At 32.2% G+C, this 26,546-nt stretch overlaps 1 protein-coding gene across 1 annotated transcript in view; it reads right to left on the reverse strand.

Moving 5' to 3' along the window:
* Positions 1-26,546, reverse strand: part of LOC128998795 (C3 and PZP-like alpha-2-macroglobulin domain-containing protein 8) — a 130,640-nt gene that overhangs the window by 48,691 nt on the left and 55,403 nt on the right. Inside the window, exons 3-9 of the mRNA XM_054425152.1 lie at positions 26,209-26,283; positions 8,737-8,915; positions 7,237-7,410; positions 3,071-3,196; positions 2,096-2,328; positions 1,561-1,716; positions 411-539 (exon numbers count right to left, since the gene is read on the reverse strand). Coding sequence (XP_054281127.1) covers positions 411-539; positions 1,561-1,716; positions 2,096-2,328; positions 3,071-3,196; positions 7,237-7,410; positions 8,737-8,915; positions 26,209-26,279 — 1,068 coding nt within the window. The 5' untranslated portion in view covers positions 26,280-26,283. The remainder of the gene's footprint in view (positions 1-410; positions 540-1,560; positions 1,717-2,095; positions 2,329-3,070; positions 3,197-7,236; positions 7,411-8,736; positions 8,916-26,208; positions 26,284-26,546) is intronic.

A 26,546-nucleotide genomic window follows, 5' to 3' on the forward strand; every position in this document is an offset into this window, starting at 1 on the left:
ATTAACGATATATTTGTCCAGTTTATATTTTCCAATGTGAGGCTACCTGTAGATACTTCAGCTAGAAAGACGTGTTGGTGAGATATTTGGGGGGATCTACTTTATATATTAACTCGAGTGAACCGAGGTGTCTGTTTGGGGCCTAGCAATCTTTTTGGACCTTGACAAATATCATAAACGATAAAGAATGGAAACCCACGTTAACGACTCATTCCGTAAATTATTGGCCGTAATCAAGAAGTGTTTGGTTAAATTTATGATAAAACATTATACGATTGCCACAGTTGTCATTCACTTCAATAGGGCCTATTTTGAACAAAGACAACACATGATCTGGAACCTATCAAGACAACAGCATACGTTGCTTAGAAACTGCTTATAAACTACTTTTATTATTTAGACAACAGTACCTCTAAAGTTCTCTCCATGCCCTCAATAAGTAGATAGCAGGACGATGAAGAATTCCATTTGAGGATCGGTTCCTTAGCCAAGACATAGTGGTTGTCAGTGTCCTTTCCCGCAACTGATACTAGCTCGGCCTATAATTAGAAAGACGTGTTAGAGTACCATAAGCTAATTATAGCACACAGTTGAAACAAAGTAAGGCACAATACTTAAGATAAAAGTAAAGATTCAGTAAGGTTCAGCACGTGAACTTATTCACTGATACAACTTATTCTCGTTAGTCTAAGCTGGATCAATGGAGTGGAAACCAAGTAACTCTATCTTCACCCTTCGTCATCCTTAAAGAATTTAACGGGGTTTTCTCCAAATTATAATGTTTCACAAACACTTATCTCATCGATCATGTATTAAATAAAGTTCGGACAATTTTCAATCGTGATGAAAAAGAAGGTAATTTTCCATGGCTATTCCATTATAAAACTATATTCCTCTATCAACAAGGGATTTCGTATATCAAACTTAAAAATTCACGATTGTTGATATTGCATAAAAAAAGAATCTAAAATTTGAACTAGTGTAACATTTATATTTTATTTTTTTTATTTTTGTGATCCCTTTGCGGTCGAATTCGGTTCGGAGAGTATAGGTCGCCGGGTGCTATTTTCCCGACTATTCAAATGACAAACTATGCTCGCCAAAAAATAAAAAAAGTCTACCACAAAGGATTAATTAAGTTCATAGTATCTGAATATATTTCTAATATAGAACTATTTCGTAAAATATTAGTTAAAGAATCTACTGTTTTCTTTGGAACTTCTATTTCACTGCTCCTGTATTCTTAACAAACTTCAACATTTTTAATGTAATCTTTTGTTTAATAAGAAGCTTATTAACCATAAAAATTTTATATTATTCTATATAATATGAGTAAAGTTTGTATATTTGTTACTTCGATCTTCAATACAGCGCAAAACATCATTGCCCTAACATTGACATAACCTTTATACTTACGATACAACTATGGTATTACCTACTATTTTAACAGATTACAATTGGACGGTAAAATAAGTTATGGATTAATGACAATGGCCAAACACAGCTCTCAGAGTATACTAATAATTTCCCCTGAGCAAAGCTTGGTCCCCAGTTACTTACTTGTAAAGTTATGACGTCACTGTCTGACAAGATGGCGGGAACTACAAACGCTCCTTCTCCCAAAGCCATCTCTATATCTTGGCTGTAAATCGCAGTCTGGTTGTCCAAGACTTTGACCCGGACACGAACTGCCTTCTCGGAGCTGACAGCTTCTACCTGTAAGTATATTTATCGCTAATGAACAAGTCTTAAGCTCTAGTTTGGAAGAACCAACCAAGTAACGTAATATTCAGTCATTGTAATTGTCTTCTATAAGATTTTACTTAAAGTTTAAAATTTGAGGTTAAACACTGCTTTAAGACATAGATGGAAATATATCAATGTAACTGAAGTTTTTGAAAAATAAGTTAAAAATTAGGTAAAATAGGGCACTGAACGTATATTTTCTTAGAAGGAACTTAATTCAAATGTATCCAGTGTATTTTTCCTAGTGTTTCAAAAGGTATATGATAAGCCGAAGGAATGTTCAAATCGTGTAGTTTTAAACGATTGTCTAGTAGTTTTGACTGTAACAATAATTTGAACATTATATTACCTTTCCAACAAAAGGCAGACCAGGCTTGTATCTCCTTCGCATTTCAGAGGCGAACCTCAACTCAACAAAGTGTTCTTCGGCGATGACAAGGTCGGGTGTGAGAGGATCCTGACTGCCTCGAGACAGGGATACGTTCAGGGAGTAAGTAAACACAGAGTCTTCCACCTCAACCCCCAGCGTCCAGGGACCTGGAGTCGCAGTGGAGGAGAGTGTCACGAAGAACTTCTGGACACCTGGAATGAAGAAAAGCAATAGAAGCAGCTTGAACAACCGTTGTATTTAGATTTTGCTGATGTTGTAACTAAAGGATGGCTGTTTTGTCTTCAAAAGAGTTAAATCTGTGACAAGAATTAGGTTATCTCGATATAAGTGAAAAATTCTAAATGATGTATGCGTTAATCTTTTTGTATTTAGAAAACTCATCTTGCATCTTTCAAGAATATGTTAAATTTAATCAATGGCATGGAGTAAGAGAACCCACTGTCATTTGTGAATAATCTCTATTTTTTTTAAAACTAGGTTTGTGTTTCGAAATTTTATCGAATGTCAGTTCATAGAGCCCAAGAAAATTAACTTGGTTAAATGAATGACCTATTAATTTAATCTTTGGTCCATGCAAAACAAGTGATACAAAAAGAATCAGGAAAGTCATGTCACAAGTAAAAGTTTTTGACACATTGAGTTGATTTATATGAAGCGACAATGTGGTTAAACATTTTCGAATCAGTCCATTAATTGATTCAAATTGTACATGTGAGTTTAAATTTATCACAAAGAATCTTAGCTGTTCAAAACACGAAGAACCATATTTTTCCACTGAACTTCTTTATCTTCTTGAAAAATCTCAGTGGAGGACATGACACAAAAGGGTCCTAGTTGTATGTATGTTGGTAAATTACAGGACACTTCGAGAAATGAGTTTTGTACCTTCATCAAGGACAAAAAACAACAATCTTCTAGAAAAGAACTTTGTACCTTGATCGAGCGAAATCTCCTCCCAAACTGCCACCTTGGTGCCTTGAGGATCCGCCATGAAAACCTTTCCTCTGGAGTCTGTAGTGAGGGAAAGGTCGTGATCGACTGCTAGGATCCAAAACTCCACTGGAATACACAAACAATTATTTTCTGTATTTTAGCGTTCAAGACCATAAGTTTAGGACCATAAGTGATTCAACCCGCAATAACATATGCATTTCCAAAAGTGTTTATCTGATTTTAAAATCTCGTGTAATACGTTTTTTTTTTCAATAACATTAGAAAGTCTCTGGTTCATTGTAAATATGATTGATTGCGGACCTAGATACAAGTTGCTATTGAGTCGTTAGTTAATTAACGCTGATATCACAATAAAATTCAATTTTAGATGGTAAAAAGTGACCAGAGTTTATTCCGTTTCCTTAACAAATTAACTATACGCAAATATTTAAATCAATACAATGCGATACAAGTTTATAGGAAGTATCTTCTACTCAAGTAGGTGATTCATCTCTATTTAACAGACCTTTTCTTCTTGAGTCATTCTAAGGCAATCCCAATCAAGAGAGATTTAACGTTCTAACTTCATCTCCCTCCAGACTTACTTTCAAACTCCGTCTTGGCTCAATATATTACTCTTCACGGATGATTTATATAGAGTTCAGGGTGAAATGGTTCTAGGCCTATATTTTATTGGCGTGTATCAAATATATATATATATATATTTATATAAAATTATATAAAGTTATATAATAAATATCGTCGATGTAACATATCAAATGTTTATGATACTTAAAAATATAATTATTTATATGCTCATATATTATTTTTCTCAAATAATATTTTTCAAGGATTTCGGTTTGTTTGAAGACTTTAAATTTTAACGGCTGTCAATTTCAAGGTAGTGTGAAACTTATAAAATGACTAATAATATTAAACTTTTGAGGTAAATAAAAACAAAAATTAACCATCTTACTTTTACTTTTTACACAATTCAACTCATTGCGAAGTTATTTCTCGCTTTTGGTAGTGCATTATAACTTTTGTATGCAATACAGTTTCGTATATTGGTGCTAGTGTACAAATTTAATAAAATTATTGTTCACCAGTTGTTTGTATATCTGGTTTAAACGTTTACACGACCATAAATAAATATAAAGCATGTAACTACAACCATCCTGTAAGATTTACATTAAATGTGAATGTATAGTTAAGTGTTGCAATACTTATTTTATTTTATTTGTATGATATATTTTATTGCTATCGGAATACCCTTCTTAAGTCTACAGATCTTTAAGAGCAATTATGATAAAATTTAAAATAATGTATTAAAGATCAATACAAATTAACATATAAATTTACTAAAACACATTAAAACTAAACGATCATAGGTTTTCAATATTTTATTTATTGGGACGTAATTGTATTGAACATTTGGCTTACATGGTTCAGTAAAACACAAATGCAAAATACAAACAGTGGATTCGACGGGGGCTATCCATCATATCCAGGCGTTATTCAATTTGACTGCCAGGCAGGTAATAGCAAAAACTGTCAATCGATAACTCCTCGTCTATTGTGACAAACATTTTACCACAATTCTGCTGTCCCCGTTTTGTGTCTGACAGTTTTCAGCCCTAACGTTGTTTGTTTTGAGCTTTTGGTTCAATTATAATAAAAAAAGCAACTTATATTTTAATATGTACATTTTGTACACAAATAGTGATACAATTAGTGTTAAGAATTATTTTTTTATGGTTATTTGTTGTACAATTTGATTTCCCCCTAGAGATAGGTAAAGTGAATATTAACTTGGGTCAAAATTGGGCCATGGTCGTTAAAACTCACATTAATGTAGTCAGATTTTACTTAAAATAATACATGAATAGCTAAGAATAAATGTGTTAATTCAAAATTTTCTTCATAGTATACTAAATAGGAGCTATCTAAAAAAAATTCTGTTACCAAAGAATCGTAAAAAATATAAATTAAAAATGAATAACATATTGTCGCTATGGCTAAAACTATGATGATTGCGACAAATACAAGTTTAGGTCAAAAGCCACATGCAATTTAACAAACAAGAACCCCCCAATATAACGTGGCTTAAAAGGATACGAAAATGATAAGACAGACAACAACAAATAGCTGGGTTGACCAACCCCTGTGGCTGGCCAGTCTTTCTAAAGTGCTACTATTTGTCTGGTGCCTTTTCATCCCCTGACAAAAGACACTCTCCTTCTCTCCGATATCGATTGAATAATATGTTTATTGTTTGGTTTTCTTTATACATTCAGGATGCGAGGCTTTAAAAGTTGATGGCTATTTGTTGCTAGAAATTATTTAGTTTCTGGTGGTAGTTCCTTGCAATCCTAAAAAAATACTGAAGCTTACTCCTTACTTAGTGCTCCTTTTACCCCCCCCCCCCCACTTACTGAGTAACTACTCCTTACTTACAGTAGTACTGGTCCCTTACCTAGTTACTTTACATGGAAAATTATGTTGTCTTTCAACCTATGTAGCAAATTCCACAAGTCTTAAAGTTTAGTGATTAAGGCTCCCTTAAAGTACTTACATTATGCAATGACTCGGAGCGTTTTAGTTTAGTTTGTTGAATTAGTTTTCATTTTCATCCATTGAACTTAAGGGGGAAATTTTTAATATTTTCAAAAGACTTTTATAAAGAATAATGTATTTAAAATATTTTGTTACATTTTTTGTACGTGTGTTTAAATAATACAAACTAAACTAATAGTAGTTTTAATATATAGCTCTTTCTCGCCGAGTAGCTAAATATATTGAATGAAATATTGAAACATAAATTAATCACCAAACTGGAAACTTTTAACTATCAAGCTAATTTTTATGTTTTCAGGCTAAACAATTATTAGAAGGCGTTAAAAAATATATACAACGAACAAAAACAGTAGGCCTAAAGTAAACTATAAACTATTTACGCTGATCGGATTTGGATGCCTTCAATTCGTCTCAAAAAAAAAAAAATAAATAAAAAAAAATGGAAACTGACACAGCAAAGAAAGCAGTTAATTTCAAATGTCGATGAGAGAAAATTAATGACTGTTTTTATAAAATTACTTTAACGCATTACCATTAGTTTTGAGTGGTTGACGTTATAAACGCCTTTTTACCATAAATCTTCAAGGAGTAATTACATCAATTTTGCAGAATGTCATCCATTTTACCTTTACAGCTTCTACCATTATAAAAACCTTTTTATGTGGCTACGTCATTATATTATTATTAAAACTGATTTAATTCATCATGATAATTGTAAATACCTCTACATGTATACATTTATTTGTCCCCAATTACATTATTTACATAAAAATATACTTTTTGTTAGTTTTTTCTAGAATATTTTGCTTGTCTTAAATTTTCATATTAAATTCTAGTCCTGGTAACTAAAACACTATTTATGTTTTGTTTTATTACCTCTTTCATGCAGCACTATTTCCGTCGGGTGAAATCCATTTAGCGTTCCACTGCTCAGTTTTTTTACATGGGATGAAATGGAGTATTGCCAAAAGTTAAAAGAAAGGTAATAGGTTATTTTTACAAAGATAAAAAAGTATAGCCACGAACGACTGTGTTATTTCAAAACTCAGCTGTTCTTCAAAATGTAAGATTTTTGTTACACAGTATTATTTATCGTGGAAGAAACAACCACCAAATTCAAGCCAGGTGTTAGCGTTATGGATTATTACTAAGGATTTTGCTGCAACTTCAGTTGGTGAATTTATGAACGTTTGATCAAATGTAAGGGAAATAATTTTGAAGAGTATAGAAAAGAATCGAGTAAATATGTTTGCCATAGTTTTATAGTAGAAATCTGTACAAAAAAAATATAGTAAGACGAATCGTACAAAGAAAATTGTAACAATCGTTGTAGAGAGGGGGAGTTTGTAATTTGAGGTCTCAGTTTTATGTCCGGCCAATAAGCTTTAAGTTATGTGAATATGCCAAGACCCTCAAATATATTCCTAAATAAAGTGTGTAACTATTTCCTGCAGTGTCTATAGTCGTTGGAAGAATAAGTGGGACATTGCAAAAGGTGAGCACCCACTATAAAAGAAGGACAACAGTTTCTTATTATCTTTGACACAACTAGATTACGTTTATAAGTTTAACTAACAATATCTTCTTACCAGTCTCTCCAGGCTTGTAGAACTTGCTCATCGGTCGGACGATGACGTCTCTGACGACCCCGACGACCTTGATGACTGATGAGGTGGTGACCTCTTCTGACCCCTCGACCGACGCTTGGAGGACGACTTGACCTGTCACGTCCTTGGGAATCATCAGAGGAATGACCCCGTGGTCTGGAAAACCAAGAGTGTTTGTTCATAACACGAAAACGTATTCAACAAAAGTACTCATTGGAAAATATTTTTCTGTAGTTATGAATAGCCTTTGGACTTTTTTGTTGACTTAAAACGTATCTGATCTTGTATACTATATCTAATTTTGATCTTTTTTTGGATTTTTCAAAAAAAAAAGAGTTAATTATATATTTTCTACTGTATCGTATTTTCAATGTATCGTAAGAGTTCTGTTAATTAAAGGTGTAAAATAATTTGAGAAAAATACGTAATTATTGGGAGGAAAGTTAATTCATTCGTAAACTTAGATTTGAAAGATTTTCTTCACAATTTCATACAAGTTTAGCGTCTTGTACTAATGCAATAACGTAGCCATATATTGAGGAGGTGTCTTCTAGCCTATACCACCCCTTACATCCCTAAACCACTGAAGAACAGGATCGCTGTGATGAAAGTGGCCCAAATTGACAATAACGGAAACATCACTTAGGTGGGTTGAACTCAGTTACACATAAGCGATGCCCCGCAAGAATCTAATCAAACAGTTTTAAGAACCGATCAAGTGGAAATGTCTTAAACATCTCTGAATTTTTCCATGGTTAAACATATTTCATTTACTTGTACATATAAAGTTGTATCAACCATTTGAAATAGTATTCATTCAAAATTCTTTAATCAAGTTTTAAGCGAAATAAATGCCCTTTAATTACACTGTTTAACGAACAAAGAGCCTTACATTACTGCATTACATTTAAGTAATTTAAAAACTATATTTTAAGCAAGTCATAAACTTATTTAGTTTTCATAAGTAAAGATTAAAAGAAAGGTCCCAGAAAACGGACCTGTGAGGTTAATTGACCATCACTATATTATTTGTGTGTAACAATACATAATTGAAGTTTTAAGTTATGTCTTAATTCTTACTTTCCCTAACCTATCCTAAGCCAACCTAAAATGACCTAATTTTAGAGAAACTATTGAACTATTTTAGAGAACTATTGAACTTCAAATTACCAGGCCTGATTTAACAATATGTATGGCTACCTAAAAGTGCAGCAGATTGCTCACATAATAGAGTATAGTGTTTAGAAGCGATTGGATCATTGGATTTTGCTTATCGTTTATCTTGTGATCGTTAAGATTTTTAACTAATACTTTCCATCTGGTATCAGATAGTTATGTAAAATTTATTTCAACAAAATTCACCATTCCTGTTGATGATCATTTCCTATATCCGTTTGAGATCCATGTTAAAGTTACCCTTGCGTTATACTAAACACAAAATATTAGAGATAGCAATTAAATATTTAAATACATCTTACTAACCTTGAATGTACACATTGGTCTGGACTAGAGGACGGTTGTTGGGTACTCCAGTGTCCGGAAAGAGTCTAAGAGACACATTAGCAGCGTCCCTCAACCGGGCATCCAACTGTTTGATAGTGATCAGCACAGGGGTGGGTCGTGCTGGTGCAGCTACTTCTGGAGCTACCACCGTCAGCCTCCTGGAACATAACATGTCAGGGGTCAGGAGAAGTGGGACACTAGAGAATATGCGCGTTTGGAGACTACACTTTAGACATTGGAAATCAGCCCAGGGGTGGTTCGCGCTTGGGCTGCTACTTCTGGAGCTACCACCGTCAGCCTCCTGGAACATAACATGTCAGGGGTTAGGAGAAGTGGGACACTAGAGAATATGAGCACGTGGAGGCTACACTTTACACATTGGAAATCAGCACAGGGGTGGGTCGTGCTTGGGCTGCTACTTCTGGAGCTACCACCGTCAGCCTCCTGGAACATAACATGTCAGGGGTCAGGAGAAGTGGGACACTAGAGAATATGCGCGTTTGGAGACTACACTTTAGACATTGGAAATCAGCCCAGGGGTGGTTCGTGCTTGGGCTGCTACTTCTAGAGCTACCACCGTCAGCCTCCTGGAACATAACATGTCAGGGGTTAGGAGAAGTGGGACACTAGAGAATATGAGCACGTGGAGGCTACACTTTACACATTGGAAATCAGCACAGGGGTGGGTCGTGCTTGGGCTGCTACTTCTGGAGCTACCACAGTCAGCCTCCTGGAACATAACATGTCAGGGGTCAGGAGAAGTGGGACACTAGAGAATATGCGCGTTTGGAGACTACACTTTAGACATTGGAAATCAGCCCAGGGGTGGTTCGTGCTTGGGCTGCTACTTCTAGAGCTACCGCCGTCAGCCTCCTGGAACATAACATGTCAGGGGTTAGGAGAAGTGGGACACTAGAGAATATGAGCACGTGGAGGCTACACTTTACACATTGGAAATCAGCACAGGGGTGGGTCGTGCTTGGGCTGCTACTTCTGGAGCTACCACAGTCAGCCTCCTGGAACATAACATGTCAGGGGTCAGGAGAAGTGGGACACTAGAGAATATGCGCGTTTGGAGACTACACTTTAGACATTGGAAATCAGCCCAGGGGTGGTTCGTGCTTGGGCTGCTACTTCTAGAGCTACCACCGTCAGCCTCCTGGAACATAACATGTCAGGGGTTAGGAGAAGTGGGACACTAGAGAATATGAGCACGTGGAGGCTACACTTTACACATTGGAAATCAGCACAGGGGTGGGTCGTGCTTGGGCTGCTACTTCTGGAGCTACCACAGTCAGCCTCCTGGAACATAACATGTCAGGGGTCAGGAGAAGTGGGAATCTGGAGAATACGAGCACTTGGAGGCTACACTTTAGATATTGGAAATCAGCACAGGGGTTGGTCGTGCTGGTGCTGCTACTTCTGGAGCTACAACCGTCAGCCTCCTTGAACATAAAATGTCAGGTGTCAGGAGAAGTGGGAAACTAGAGAATATGAGCATGTGGAGGCTACACTTTAGACATTGGAAATCAGCACAGGGGTGGGTCGTGGCGGAGCAGCTACTTCTGGAACTACCACCGTCAGCCGCCTGGAAAATAACATGTCAGGGGTAGGGATAATGTGAAACTATAGAATCTGAGCATGTGAAGGCTACACTTTAGAAATTGGAAATCAGAGATAGCCTTTAATCTTTTAACGGAGGTGACAATATTTTATCTAAAAAAATCCTTTATTATGTAAATGCATGAGTTGAAACTGTTTACATGCATAACATAAGGTACTGATAGAACCTCCCAAGATTGTATCCGATGCGAACCTGGTATTAGGAAGATAGAAGAGTCTATTTCCAGGTGGTGCAGAAAACCATGTTAAAGCGTATTGCCATGCCAAGTACATATATTTATCCCAATGATGGAAAGAACAGTCACTAAATTGGACATCTTCTCAAAGCAAAAAGGCCGTACTGTAAATAACTTGACTAAAAATGAAGTAGTAGTACTGTGTAGCTCATCGTTAGTTGTTTACAATAATATATAGTATATATCTAGTTTTGGTTTCAATAAACTACATAAAACGTTCAAAATCGAAAATCTACCTGCTAGTTTTTTTCGTTTACAAATCTACTTTGTTCTTTGTAACTATAGCTAAATATAGTTTTTGCGCTTATTTTAAATAAATATAGTCAGAAAAATTTCATTTAAATAACATCTTAAGTGCCTTCAAATTGTATTACATCAGTTTTAAGTCCTCTCTTTTGCTCCGCCTTTATACTGTGAGAACTTTATGACATTAACTTTGAATTTAATAGTTATATGTTACAAAGGCTAAATGTTTTAACAAATCAATTAACTTATCAGCTCTTACAAATTGAGTGGTATTCCTGCAAAGTTTCAATTATCTACTAAATTATTAGACTGGAAAAGAGTTATATTACTTTTCCATAACATTTACATTATACACTTGATTTATATATATTGTTTGACAGAGAAGTGCAAAAAAAGTTAAACAAGTTTTCTTTTTTGATAAAAAAAGGTTATGTTAAAACAAATTTTAAAATTATATTATACTATAATTGATAAGATATGTTTTTCATAATAATTTATTGTGATTGATAATGTTCAAAATAATTTCTCAGACAACTTCGAAAGAGCGCACTGAATGAACCTACTTATAACGGTAATGAAAGTCAAGCAATTTCCATCATTACCACAATGTTATTTTTATGTTTCCCACCTCAAATCACCTTACAGCTAGAATATAACAACGAAGAAAAGTAAACACTGGTTATTATAACTGAATATCTATTTAATTATGCTTGATTATTTAGAGTTTTAAACTTTATAATGTTATACCAAAATGAAACTTAATACTGCGCTGGGTAGTATACTAATGTTTGTAAATTATTATCGATGTGTATTGAAAAATGTTCGTTCTATCAAGCTTTGCTCATATAAGTATTGCACCAAAGTCTATTCCCACAACGTCTTGTTTAATGTTGCACTTACACTAATCAACTCCGATGTCCAATCACTTATGTTTCTTTCCCATGAAGTTTAAACAATCAACTCCCAAAGTTAATTGAAAGTAATCAATGGAACTCCAAATGCCAGTTACTGCGTAATCAAGTCACGTCTTTTAGAGACAGCTAAGCCTCGCAATCTACTTTCGATAGAAGAAAGTAATGTGTTACATAATTGGAAAATGTTACAGTTTGTGTGTTAAACAAAGGTATTGTAAGAAATCACTATGGAAAATAAGTAACATTGTGTGGTAATTATGTAGAATATAAGTTTCACGTAATTTTATTTTGGTTACACAATTTTATGGTTTTAAATAATATTGAACCTTTTATCCATGCTAAAATAATAAAAAAATAGGCATCATGAAAAAACCAATCATGATATACATGTTAAGTATGACTATTTTCCTTATTGCGGTTGGTAGACTCACAAACAAAATTAAATCTGAATTTTGTAAGGCCGAGTGTAGTAATTATTTATTTTAGATGCCACAAAACAGAATACGAATCCCATTTTCATTGCAGAACTTTAGCAATTTATACACAAATAATAAATTTATGAAATTAAATATAAAGTGTTACGCTTAAATTAACTATAAAATGTAATGATTGTTATACAGTGTGTTACGTTCATAGACTACGAATAATAATAGTTATTATTACCTAATAATAACGATAAATAATAGTACCAATAAATAAGAGTGATTAAGAATAACTAAAATAAATAAGCAAAGAAGCAAGGTATGAAAAATACTATTGCTGACGAAGGAGAGGGAAATAAATAACGTTAACTATTTTGCGAGACTAATGAATTTCGTATGAAGGTGTCGACTCTTTCAATGAGATTAAGTGATCTAGTCTTATAGGTTTAATACCAAATCTTGTTTTATAGACATAGTTATTTTTATATTGGTCATGGAGACAAGAAAGCCTATGACGTAAATCTCTCAACGATTAATTGTTAACCATAAGAATGATTACCAGTGAATTCCCATGTTACTTAACTTATTTGAGACTTGTACTACTTGATATACAGTGTTGCGCCTCATCAAATCTGTAAAAATTAGGAAAAGTACACTTAATACATGGAGTATTACATCTATTAATAATGTAGTCTAATCGGAAATGAATAACTTCTTTATAAAAGTTGGACATGTGAGCAAAGGTCCAAAAGTTGTTTATCAACTGCAGATATAAGGGATAGATGTCGGGATGAGAGTCCTTGATTGTAAAAAGGCTAATAGATGTTAAGTTTTAAGTTGGCTTTAGTAGCCTAGTATATTCAAACGATCTCTCTTTCCTTTTATCAACATATTTTTGAATGGAACAATAAGGAACGAAGAACTACTCATGGAAACAATGAAAAACTAGAAGCAAAGTGTTATAATGAGCATATGTATCTTGCTGAGCACTATTGTTTGTATGGCATTGTTGTCAAGTGCTTTACATATATGAGTAAGAGAACAATAGAAAAGCAATTTTATTATAATAATCCACTGTCCGTTCTCTTCAAATATATACACGTAAGTTTCCAATGCATGAGCAAACTCTTTGTTAGAAAAACAACTGCGTAGAGCTTTATATCAAAACAATTACGTTTAATGTTAATAAAATAAACATCTATTTATGGCTTACTCAAATTTGATTAGCAAGCGTTATTATTTGATGCTAAATTAATCATGTGTTTATTTAAATAATACATATAAATAACATAGACATTTTGTATTTAAGGTAATTGGATTATTTGCAAATTATTAATTTCAAAACGAACAAAACTAGTGGTACATTTATTTCAGCATTTTCATATAAAACATTAGCATATTTATTTTTCATGTAGATTTAGGAGGCCCATTGTTGGCTTGAATTGTGAATTGCGACCCCTAATTTTATTATAAGATCTTTTTTTTCTAGTGACTTAATATTTCAATACTTTGATTCAGAATGAATTACGTATTAAATCATAATTTTTACTAATGAAACATTTTAAAAACAATTTTATTTCTTATATAACACAAAATGATCAACTAATTTCAGGTTATGTCTGTACCCCAATAACCTATATTTTTTTTTGTCCGGTCTCAATTTTACTTCTCGACGTCATTTAAATTTTAAATATTTAAAATTATCAACAACATACAACTTTTTTATTTTTTATTACTTTTTGGGTAACTTTTATATGTTCAATCGTTCGTGTATATACATTGAAGAAAAACGCATATACGTGCAACAGCACTCACGCAAAAATGTGTTGATAGAAAAAATTCAACCCCAGAGAAAATATATATTAAATAAAACTGGAAACTTGGCATTGATACATTTCCAGGCCAAATGCATGTTTCCGCCTGTCTACGACTGGCGTCAAATGAATAATGGATGTGGAGCCCAATAATGGTCCTTGCATTGTTTTTTTGTGCGAAGCAAAACTTTTATGTAATGCTTAATGGAACTGTTATGATCATTGTAAATGTTGACGTCTGATATTATTTACTTGGGAACAAAAGCAGAATTCCAGTATATGATTCAGTTTATCGTTTGCTTATGGGTCATGAAGTTCTCTCAATTCAACTAGGACGAGTAATAATTATTTTCTGAGTTGCTTTTTTCAAATTTCTGAAAAGCCAACTCCTGGCGTACCAGGGGCCCTATTTTTGAAATGGTTGACAGTTGACTCTACAGTCAACACTCAACTCAACCAACAACAGGATTTGGTATTTTTGAAATCCAACAGTTTGGAAGTGAGTTGGAAATCACTAGTTGAGTGACTCGGTTTGGAAATGTAGAGCATACGACCGCCCGAAATTCAGATGACGTCATTTTAAACCAATCACAATGCAGAGTTTTTGTGATCTTCGATTTTACCTCTTCTTACTCTAAAATCTGGATCAGCTAACTCAATCTACCATATTTCAAGATACTGAGGTAAACTGTCAACTCCGTTCTTGAGAGATTGAGGTTATGTCTTGCTTAATCTTAGTGATTGCAAAAGTACCCTATATAAACTTATAAGTATTAACAATAAAATTTACTATGGATGTTTGTTTGTTTTATGGTATAGCTCATTATAAGTTTAGGCATATCCTAAATACATTATTATTTGCTTTCTTCGTATCCATTTCAGAACACATCACCTTATTTTAGTTTTCTTCATCGTTTTGTTTCATGTTATTTTTAATTGTGTTTTTATTTAGGTTAAAGCTTATAGCTATTTGCCATTGCACTGAAAGCTTATCGTAATTTAAATTAATTTGATCCCTTTATTAGGTGAATGGTATTGAAACAAACCATGATATTGTTTCTCTCTACCACAATCTTTAATACCTTAAATCATAGGTCTAATAACAATAATTATCTTTTAATAAGTTCAATTAGTATGCCTAGTGTATTTCAAACAAATTAAATAGTCTTATAACAAAGTAAATAGATTAAAATAGTCTAGTATTGAGACAGTAAATAAAATTAACAATCGCATAAAGTATTGAGTGCTAAAACATTGACAACAAATACATAACCTCTAAATCGCAATTAGTAAATTAAAGCAATAACAAAACAATATGGCGTCGACTCAAAAGGAGTAATTTTTTTCCGAAAGAGAGGAAGAAGAAAGTGCAGTCAACCTCCACTCAACAGCTCGATAGGTGTTGAGTAGTTTTGGTTGTATAAGTCCACCGTCAATCGTTTCAAAAATACGAAACGATTGGAAATAGAATGACTCGACACTCAACTCAACAGTCAACCATTTCAAAAATAGGGCCCCAGATGAGAGAAATTAGCATTTGTGCGAGTTAAACAGCAATTACTTGTAAATTGCATTAGAGCAAAATGTGCAAAACGTTCGATAGTGGAAATCCATGGATTTTTTTAAATATCTACGTTTGTTCATGTCTTAACAAACCCGCTCAGTTCAGTTCAATTGCTACTGATACGCGGGAAACCGTTTAAATATCTAAATAAGAGGAAAATATGTTTAAAATTTGAATCGCCTTAAACATATTCGCATACAACTGAACTTTATATTTGAGAGGGAAAATATTCTGTAAAATGTAATGCCAAGCGGGGAAATATTTATTATTTACGACCTGACAAAGGGTGCAAGGCTGTTCTGGGCTTTAAATCGATGAACATTGTACAGCTTTGGTCCACAAAACGCCGGATTATCTTTGGTAACATACGTATTGTCAATTGTTACAAATGCGCAGTTGCTATATTTATTGGTTTTATTTACTATATACTGATAACAAATATACCAAGACCAAGGGATGATTATATATTACATACAAATATAAATTAGGGAGGGGTATGGTACAATTATGTTGATGAACAGATTTTGAGTTTGTAATTTTTTTTTCAACGATCTTAACAAACATAAAAGGTATTTTAAGAACAAAAACTCAAATGTAAATTACTAGCGATATCCGTTATTTACTGTTTGCACTCCGATGGGTCAATAATTTATTTTCTTAATTCATTTTAAGTACTAAGTTCTATAAATATGTAAGATGCAAGGTGCATTATCCCATTAAAACACCATCTTTAGGTTCTCATACTGCATCGACAGCACTACAAATTCATTCATTTATTCAAGACTATTTTTTTCATTTTTCCTCACATTACGGCCAATAAAAAGGTGGTTTCAAATATTTTCTTTCAAACTCTTACTGTGTATGCAATCAAAAACCAAAGTAAAAATAAAAAAAATAAATTTACCAACCTAAACTAATTAGAAATAAACGAAAATTTACCACACTCATTCGATATAAACCTATTGCTTCCTCCATCAATGAGATTTTTTATATTGTTTCCATAATTTCAGAACTTTTATCATTGAATTGTGTTTCCACACGAAATCGGCATAACACAGGTTTACTTACTATATCATAAATTTCATAAAAATCCGACGACATAAATTACAACTAGTTGGCATTAAAACTTATGCATTCCACCCAAACCCGCCAAACAAAACTTTTGCAATTCATAACTCTTAGCAATGGTCGTGGTTTTGATTCATTTTACGTAAAACAACTAGTGAACTTATCGTTTCACTATTCATTCATAATCGTCTAACATATTAGTTTGGCATAAACAGGCATTTACGCCAACAACTGATCCGGCATTTACGTTTAGTATGTTTTAGGCTACAGTATAAAAAAAATCTACCATTCTGTATGAATTATTGGGTAATGTATGATAGTTTGGTTCGTACAGTGTTTGATATTAAAAACTAATACATTCCATACACATATAAGATATTATGAATTCATATAAATTCATATAATTCAAATAAAGCCGTACAGTTGTAATTCCCACTGATTTGCAGCGCATTTGAAGGTACAATTCCTTAAATCAGTTGAAAGATTTAAAGCACAACATTCTCCCTTACGATGGTAGCTATTATATATGAAAGGGCATACTCATAACTTTACTATGTAAAAGATATTATCCCAACATTTGAAATGTAAAACAAAGAGACGATTCCAGTGACAACACACAAAGTCTGGCAGAATGGCTTTTATTGTTCGTGGCCTCTCTGGGCTTTATGTTCTGCAAATCGATATGATCATGAGCATTATACTGTATAATCGATATGAGCATGAGCATTATACTGTATAATCCATCCCTACGAATTGCTGACACCCTCCAACAACTGTGTCTGGGCTCGTAAGTCAATTAAATCATTCTGCCGCTCCTAAATAAGTTTTAAACATTATAAATATTTTTACTGTTACAAGGCAGCTAAATTATTTCTGCTCAATTCTATCCCTTAAGTAAAATATGTGATATATTTATTTATTTTCCTTAGCCTCACAAAACGATTGACTGTTGGAAAACAAAGTACAGGTAGACTTTTAAGTATGTGAATAATTATAAGATCTAGGAATTTTATTAAACTTGATGAGGAAATTCATCTGGCATGAGAAACATGTGCATACATTATTTGGTACAAATTAACATCGGTGATTCACCACCTTTTATCGATCGACAACATGTTTGCAATTAAGTACTAAAAAGTAAATTAACAAAGAAAATATATTAGGCCTATCTCTTATTTAAAATAAAAACTCATAAATTTAAAACACATGAGATTTTGCACAAAGGTTGACATTTAGTTTGCGTGTTTCCCAAGTTAATACATGTTAAGCCAAACATATTGTAAAACCGATGAATTTGTCTTCTTGTTTTTCCATTTTATTAAATATTATTCTAATTTTTTTTGTCAAAACTTGCTTCTATAACTGGTTTTATTGCTTGTATAATGCTATAAATTAGAAGACATGCAATCTTTTTCCTTATCATAAAACGTTTTGTTCACACAGTAATTTTTACCAGTATTGTTATACGATTTCAACACTTATACTACTAGGAAACTACTAGTAACATTTAGTCATGTTTTTGAGGTCTAAATTTTTTTTTTTTTATATTTATGAGTAAATCAAAGTCATGTGAAACTTAAATACAAAGTGCTATTTAGAAAAACTAGTTAATGACGTTTGAAAATCTAAGTAGACTTCCGATCTTGATGGACCAGATGTATCATCATCTTTGTCAAAAAATATATACTTGAGCTCGTATCGTAGTAATTATATTTTTCCTTTAATTGTAATAGTATTATGGTCAAAGTTGGGTAAAACATGTCACAGTGTACGATAAATTTATTTTATGGTAGACTTAGTGCTGAGTTTGACGGAAATCAGTAAAGAGTATCAAATTCTCTCATTTAGTAATTCCAACACAAACACGTTAATACTATTCTAAACATGCTATTTCTTAAATTGAGAATGGTATGAAAACCGATTGTCCAAAATAATACGGTTTCATTACTAAAACCAATAAATCCTTTACGTCTGTCAAACTATTTATCAACACAGATTGCTAAAGCTTAAATTTTCCAAAGTATTTCTTTGATTATAACATATGACACAGATATATGACAAAAACCTATTTACGGTCATAATCAAATTCAGAGTAACTATTCAGCTAATTGCTTTTCACATCAAAATCCATCATTATGTTCAAGGGGTGGAGAAAGGGGTGAAACTGCCAACAAAAGAATTCATTTTAATTGGCCCCATTCCCCTCCCTCCCCGACCACAACAAAGGCAGTTCCTTCATTTCAAGGATATTGCATTGTCACCAGACCTAATGGCTTGTCATCAAACATCACAATATTATTTTTATTCCATCCACACGTTATGAAGATATATCATTTATCGTTTGTTACCTTAATTTCCTGAACATTTTACCACAGTAAAATAAATATTTGAAACAAACCTTTTGATTAAAGGCTGTTAACGATAGAATTCGAATAATTTATCTTTTTTATTTCAATGATTTTATTATTTACTTTATTTCATCGTCTAACTATAACAACAGACAGTTTACAATGGAGAGAATCTCCCGTGGGGTGATTAGTTTACTTCAGGTTAGGTCAGGTTAGGTTAGGTTAGCTTAGTTTAGGTTAGGTTAGATTAGGGTAGGTTAGGTTAGATTAGGTTAGGTTAGGTTAGAATAGGTTAGGTTAGATTAGGTTAGGCTGTTAACTGTATAGTGTGACGTATCTAACCCCATCTTATCCAACCAGAGGCAAAAACATGAAGCACTTCATCAGAAAATCCGAAATATTGCGCACTAAATCTAACCCCATACACATCTTGGGTAGTACGCACCTTTACATTGAACTATTCAAAATATGTCCAATAGAGATTCAGTCAGTGCTAAAGGTGTACAATTGTTTCCACTTAATACCTTTACTATAAATATTTGCAAAATAAAATAAAATAGTAGTATCATAGAATGTAATATTCTAACAAATCAAAAATAACAAATGTCTTAACAGAAAATACGTGTATATCAGCTAGAATATTTACATAGTTTTGGCCACTATCAACTTAGTTAGTCTATTATCATCAGAGGCGTTTTGTACTCTGTGCACAAATGTAATATGAGGATATTGGTCGAAACTCCTCAAAGGCCTCTAGACTTCCCGGATATTGAGACCACCTCTCCTGCCTTAGTTCAAACACTAATTATTGCACTACAAAGGTGAAACTGCATTAGATTGCACAGAGAAAAACAACAGGTAATATTGTCTAGCTAGAGTATTACTTGCAAAATTGGTGCGGAAAAGTCAATCACGTAAACTTTTAGTTTTTGTAATATGCCTCCGCATTCTCCCCCATTTTTTCTAAGCTGTCATATATTTACACAACCACAAGGGAACTTTCAGGGGATCAAAACTTGACAAAAAAGGTATTTAATAAGCATCTTTATATAAAGGACCCTATCAGTTAGGGTGTTACTGTAGTAAAATCACTTATATAATTTTTAAGATCTGTTAACAATTTGTCTACAAATTGTGTCTTAAGGATAATTATATTTATAGCCTACTTATTTCCACTAGAATTTGTGTCGTATATTTTTACATAATTTTGTTTAATAGTTGTTGGATCAATTTACCAACAGAATCCACTTAAATGTAATTGTGAAATACCTTTATAGATAAGCAGACGAATTAAACACAGAAGGCATAAATAGGAAGAAGGACATTTTATAAAACAAATTACATCAAGATTAAGCTGCTAACGAGATTCTGAAGGAAATCTCAAGAGACCTTAGTTCGTTCCTTACATTCGTACTCGAAATATCGTCTATGTCTAATGAACCAAGCAGTATATTCCTACTGGTAAGTTTATACTCGAAAAGTTTCTATTACTTGATTTTTTACTAGTATTTTACCGTAGATTTGACTAGATAAAATATTACAAACTACTATCAGTGTAAATCTAGGCTAGGTATAAATTATTGCCTTTATGCATATATACATATAATTATTTCGTTACGGTTTCTCTTGTTTCATAACAATAAACTTCATATTGTGAAACATAAAAAATGCCAATAAAATATTAAATGTTTGTAGATGTGCATTTCCATTATTTTGTCATTACAGTACTGCTGTCACCACCGACCTATCCGGTGTTATATGATGATGGACAGGCGAGTTTTCTTTGCACTATAGAAAGTATTACAATGTATAATAATAACCGTGTATTGTGACGGACTAAATATAAATGTCATTTAAATAATATATAACCATGAAACATTCGAAATGAAAGGTTATTGATTTGTGTCCACACAAAGTTACCTCATTTACCTGGTCTTAAGCATAGTTTATATCGTAATGAATGGTAAATCCAAGGAAATTATGTTCCAATGTCCCCATTAAAAATGTATTAAGACTGGCAAAACTACTGTTTAGGTTTATCTCTCACTTCACTTTATATTTTAGTGCATTTTTCTAGTTCCCTATCACATGTGAACGAGAAAATGGAAATAAATTTCCCAAGATAGTGCTTCTTCTAAAATAAATAACTAAACTGAAAATTGTCCAACATTACAAATTCTTTTATCTAATTATTTATTTTATCCTAAGAGATATCATTGATACTTACATCACAAAATAAAATGCATAATAGTATTTCAGCATACCCCTTAAATTGTGGCTCGAAATCGATTCCATTGAATAAGGTATTCACCACCTTCCAGATACAATGGACTTCCGAGTCAAAAGAACCGTTTGACATATGATAAGCCACGGCCAGGTCCTCAACTGCTTTGGGAACATCTTGGGGTGATTCAATTGGACCTATTGTGTTGTCAATTTGCTATGTACTGAGAATCGTTTTATCTGTTTACTGTAATGATGCTGTCAGCACTTTTCTCGTAGGTTCTAGACTTGCCACTAAACATATTACTTTCTCGGATTGAGTTCATGTTTAACTTTAACATTTTTATGGTTTTTCAAGATAATAGGATGTTATGTTATTGGATGTATGTCCGATTGTTTTACTTTTAAAATATAAAAAGTACAAATTCTAAATCAAGATAAATAAATATTCAAACTTAAAATAAATCTACTTTTCCAATAATTATGCAACTTTTCACTTCTATAAAATGTAAGTTCAAGTAACACAGGTCAACGATAATTAATCTTATTTTCAAATAACCGTTTTGTGCCAATTTGAAAATATACATCGTATGTTAATAACATATCTAGAGCATTATACCTCATTATACTGAATTCATATTGAAGTACATTTCCGATAAACATAATGTTCTAATCTATCACAATTCAATGCTTGTAGAAATTACTAAAATCGCCAGTTAAACTATTTAATTGAAGTTAAAAGTATTGAGACTATTACTAACAAATTTAGTGAAATATTCGTCTCATCAGTAATTCCTGTTAACTTCCAATCGTTTCGCAATATTTTCGTTCTCTTTGTAACTAACTCTTTGTAACTTTTTGTAAAAGACAAGTCAAAGGTAAATAGGAAATCAAGTTAGTAAACGTCACTGAACATGAAAGGCAAATTACGTTAAATTTTTGGAAAAACTTTCAAGAATACTGCACTAGAAGTCAATATTTCTCGTTACTGATTTCATCTATGATAAATAAAACAGAATCGGGAATACATTTTTAGCAAAAATTTCCTTTTGATATTTAATTAGTTTGAAGTTTTAACGAATTTTATAAAGTTAGAAATATTTTTTTTGGATTCATTTTTACAGCATTGAAAAGTTGTACTATGTTTTTGTCTCATACTATATATTTTGTATATTCTGTTATTGTGAGTTATTAACACAATTCAGAATATTTGCACCTGATTATAATTTGTCGATTTTGATACTATACTTATATACTACTTGATACATGATATACATTGATTCTCGACCAACATAAGTTTAATTTCGTCTTGTTTGTGTTTACTTTGTGTTAGACTATATGTCATTGTGTTTCGGTGTTTCTACCTCATGTTTAGCTAAAATATAACACTGTGAATAAAATACTTAAACACTTATATAGCTTCAAAAGCTAAACTTAACCCCTAGGTCAAACTTATCCCCTAGGTAACCCTTAGGTCTAGCCTAAAGTAATCTGAAAAACAATTCCGGGCTTGTGCCTTGGAAATGTTTTTATTCAGTAAATCGTTTACATATTCGGTTTATTAAATAAGGGATAACAATTTAACATTTCGACGAAATGAATTGAGTTTTTGTCACATGTCAACGCCTATGTATTCAGCACCTGCATGTGACACTTGGAAATTCAACCTTACTTTTACAATCTAATACTTATTGAACAAATAATTGTTTGATAAAAATATATTTTGAATTTGTATGTATTTGTCTATAACGTAGTGTAAATACAGGACTGTAATATTTTTCCAACTCATACTTAAATAACTTTAGGATACTGTTATGATAAGTGTGTAGTGTTTATTGTAAGTATTCATAAAAACTTGGGACCGGTAATACGAGTATATTATAAGGTATTGCCACACTATAACTTAAAATAACATAAATGCATATACTAATTTCTAACACAGCATAAGATGTGGTTATGGTTACTGCTTGTCTTATGATAACTCCAATCTTATTGACGGGTATAAATTCATTTCCGGAATTTAAATTAATTTTTAATTTTATAATTGTAATGGAGCTTATTAAAAATAAAAATATTTTTTATCAAGTATTATTTAAAAAAATTATCTATTTGTAAACCATTTAACCAGATTGATCATTAGAATGGTTAAAAAATCATTATTTCCAATGAATGGTTGCTGGTTGGTTCATATATGTATTTACTGCCGATGGTAAACCTTTTAAAATAATTGAGTTGAAGTTATTTAAAGCACTGAAGAAAATTGTTTATAAATATTGTAAGCCTATAAGAACCAATATTAAATATTAACCCAGCCCGGGTAAGTAAGTTTACTTGAAATGAAAATTAATATAAACTAAACAGTGGCGAGGATAAACTTGGGGTTTCTAGAGTGATTAAAAAAGTTGGGTCTTGAAAATATTGAATCATTTCAGTTTCAAGATAGCCACAGAATGGTTTGTTAAACACAACTTGAAACTTTCTGTTTATCGTGGTTTTAGTACTAAGAAAATCTTAGCGTGTTAATTTACGTAGGAAAAGAGTTACAGTTATGTTTATGGAATCTGTTTCAGACATTCATACATTTATTATTTTACGCATCTCTATATTAATATAGTTACAAAACGTTTATATACAGTATATGTATGCACTTAAAATTTGTTTCTTGGCTGTTCAAAGCTCAAAAGAGATATGTATACTTTAAAGTTATAATTATTTGACGATTATATAATTTTTGGACATGAAAATATATATATCAAGTATAACAAAACTAAAAAGATGTATAGCACATTATGAAACCGTTAATAATAAATAAACAAATAACATAAACATGATCCATATATTCCTTATAGATAAACTCTCCTTACGTTTCAAATACCATGTCTGCATGGAAAAACAACAAACCGGAAAGATTAAATGTCGCACAACACCTATTCAAAATGACCACTCTTTAGGGAAAATGGAAGAAAATGTATGTATTTTAAAGAATTGTAAGAAAGTAATTGTGATGAATGCTGGGAAAAATATTATATTTATAAAGGAAAATGTAAAAATATAAATTAGCTAATTAATAAACAAGTGAATTTTGGCTCCAGTTGTATTTGTAGAATCTCCTTGGTCAATACTTCCGGTAGCCAATATGTCATTCATCTATTGGATCTAATGATGATTGGAGTGTCCAATCGAAATCGATCACCACTTACCATCTTTTAAATGTATTTACCGTCTTGTGAGTAAACGTGTTAATTAAAAGTGTTATTTAACGTACTTTTAAACTTTCAAACACATAAAGAAAACAACAAATATAGTGTATTAATTCTTACTGATATTTATTATTTTTAGGGGCTTGGTGGCTTCTTTTAGCCTTGCATTCACCCTTTAACAAGGGCCTGAGTGTTTAACGTGTCCAGCATAGCAAAAGAAACGGCTATTAAAGTCAAGTAAGGATTTTCAATTTAATGATTATAATAAAAAATATGCAGGAGCAAAAAAATACTATAAACATTTCAAATAGATAATACAAATGAATTTCCTTTATTTACTGCGAAAAGATGCATAGCATATGATTGATCTAGCAATATCCTTCTTTATTTTTTGCTAAGTCAGTTACGACGTTTGCAGGACTTAACACATGATCTAAAGTGCAAATTTGTTCTCCAGATGCTGATTTATGACTCCAGTCTGAAGTAGCTTTGACATCCGTTACAATTTGTATCGATATTTTTTTTGTAAATGTATATGTTTATAAATAAAATATGTTTATGTGTAGAATCTAACAATCTCATAAGAAATAAATGTTCTGTTCATTTTTCCAATGGGCTACATGCATAACTATTGTATAGAATAAAGTAAAACAAATTGCTAAGTACAGTCTTATAAAGTAAACATTAAACTCTCTCTACATAATTTTTAAATATATCAATTACTGGCAATTATCAAACATTCTCTTAAGAGTTCAACTGTGTAAAATGTTGATAAAATTAAAATGTTAAAAGCATTATAAGAAGAATAACTATAACTAAATTGTGTCTTTAATTTGATGGTACTAGCTACCGTAGATTTTAAGTAAGAAGATCAGGAACGAAACACCTATCACAGACTTCTCTCCAAACTTAATTAAAGTTGGCTTCATTATTAATGAGCCTATCTGTATATTCATGTTTTAGTTAGCACATGTATATTTATATCAACACAACTATTTTATTTTAATAACTCTTGAGGGCACTAAGAGTTATTAAAATGTATTATCACACAATTTTTCCAATGAGTGCCTTTCCAAAAACATCTTAAGTGATTTTGATCTGTTTGGGCCCATGTTCTTTCCGTGTTCTGATGTGTGGCTCTTAAACCATTTTGGAACAGCAATAGCTTAGCACAAATAATTTTACTACAACTAGTTCAGTACATTATTACCAGCGAAGGGTTGATCTTAAAAAAAAAACCTCAGGAGGAAAGTTTTTATTTTCATAATGATATAGAGGACAGTCAAGTGGTTTTATACAGGAAAATTATACATATTTTAAATTTTAATTTGAATAAGTAAAAACTGTTACATCAGAATGGGCTTTGTAATTAAATTTGACTCTGCTAACTAAGCGTAAATACTATTTGAAGTGTTAGAGTTGCTTTATGGTGTATTTGATGTAAAAAACGATTCTATCTATGAGTTACATTAAGAAATCTGTACACTTAGAACATCCTAAACACGTCTTTGACCTAGGGATGATTGTTTCAGTAGCTTAGTTGTATTAGTGCGTAAATCTATACTTATAACTTAATCTAAGCTATTAAATATACACTGTATTTTTCTAGAAAAAAAAGGAAGTAAAAAAGATGTTATTCTCATCATTTCAATTAAAGCCATTGGAAGATTGGAATGTCTAACAAAATTGATACAAATTTTAAATATTTATTAGTATAATAAATATTTGCCTAGTGTACATACACATACATATATTGCTCAAAAGGTTATTAGATTGTGACTATTATTATTTACCAGTTGCAAGTCTGCGACGTCAGGGTGAGCGGAAGTAGGCTCAGTAGTACACTGACCACCACCACCGTCATGTCGCTGAAACAATACACAATCATTGAAGAACAATTGAATGGTGTGTGAGTTTGTTTATTTGCTTACAATTATATTATACATCAATATATCTATGTGTACGTTAAATATCTCCTACACAGATCTAAGCAGTCACTGAGCCAATTTGCCATCTTTCTCAGAACACGAAGTCCAATATCTTTCTGTGGATTTTTAAGCATTTGATGTGGAGTTTACTTGAGTCTCTAAATAACCCCACACATCCTTTATAAAACATCTGTAATTAGATG

This window comes from Macrosteles quadrilineatus, unplaced genomic scaffold (assembly GCF_028750875.1).
Source record: "Macrosteles quadrilineatus isolate MER2022 unplaced genomic scaffold, UCM_ALF_1.0 Scaffold_7__1_contigs__length_78375512, whole genome shotgun sequence".
Lineage (NCBI taxonomy): Eukaryota > Metazoa > Arthropoda > Insecta > Hemiptera > Cicadellidae > Macrosteles > Macrosteles quadrilineatus.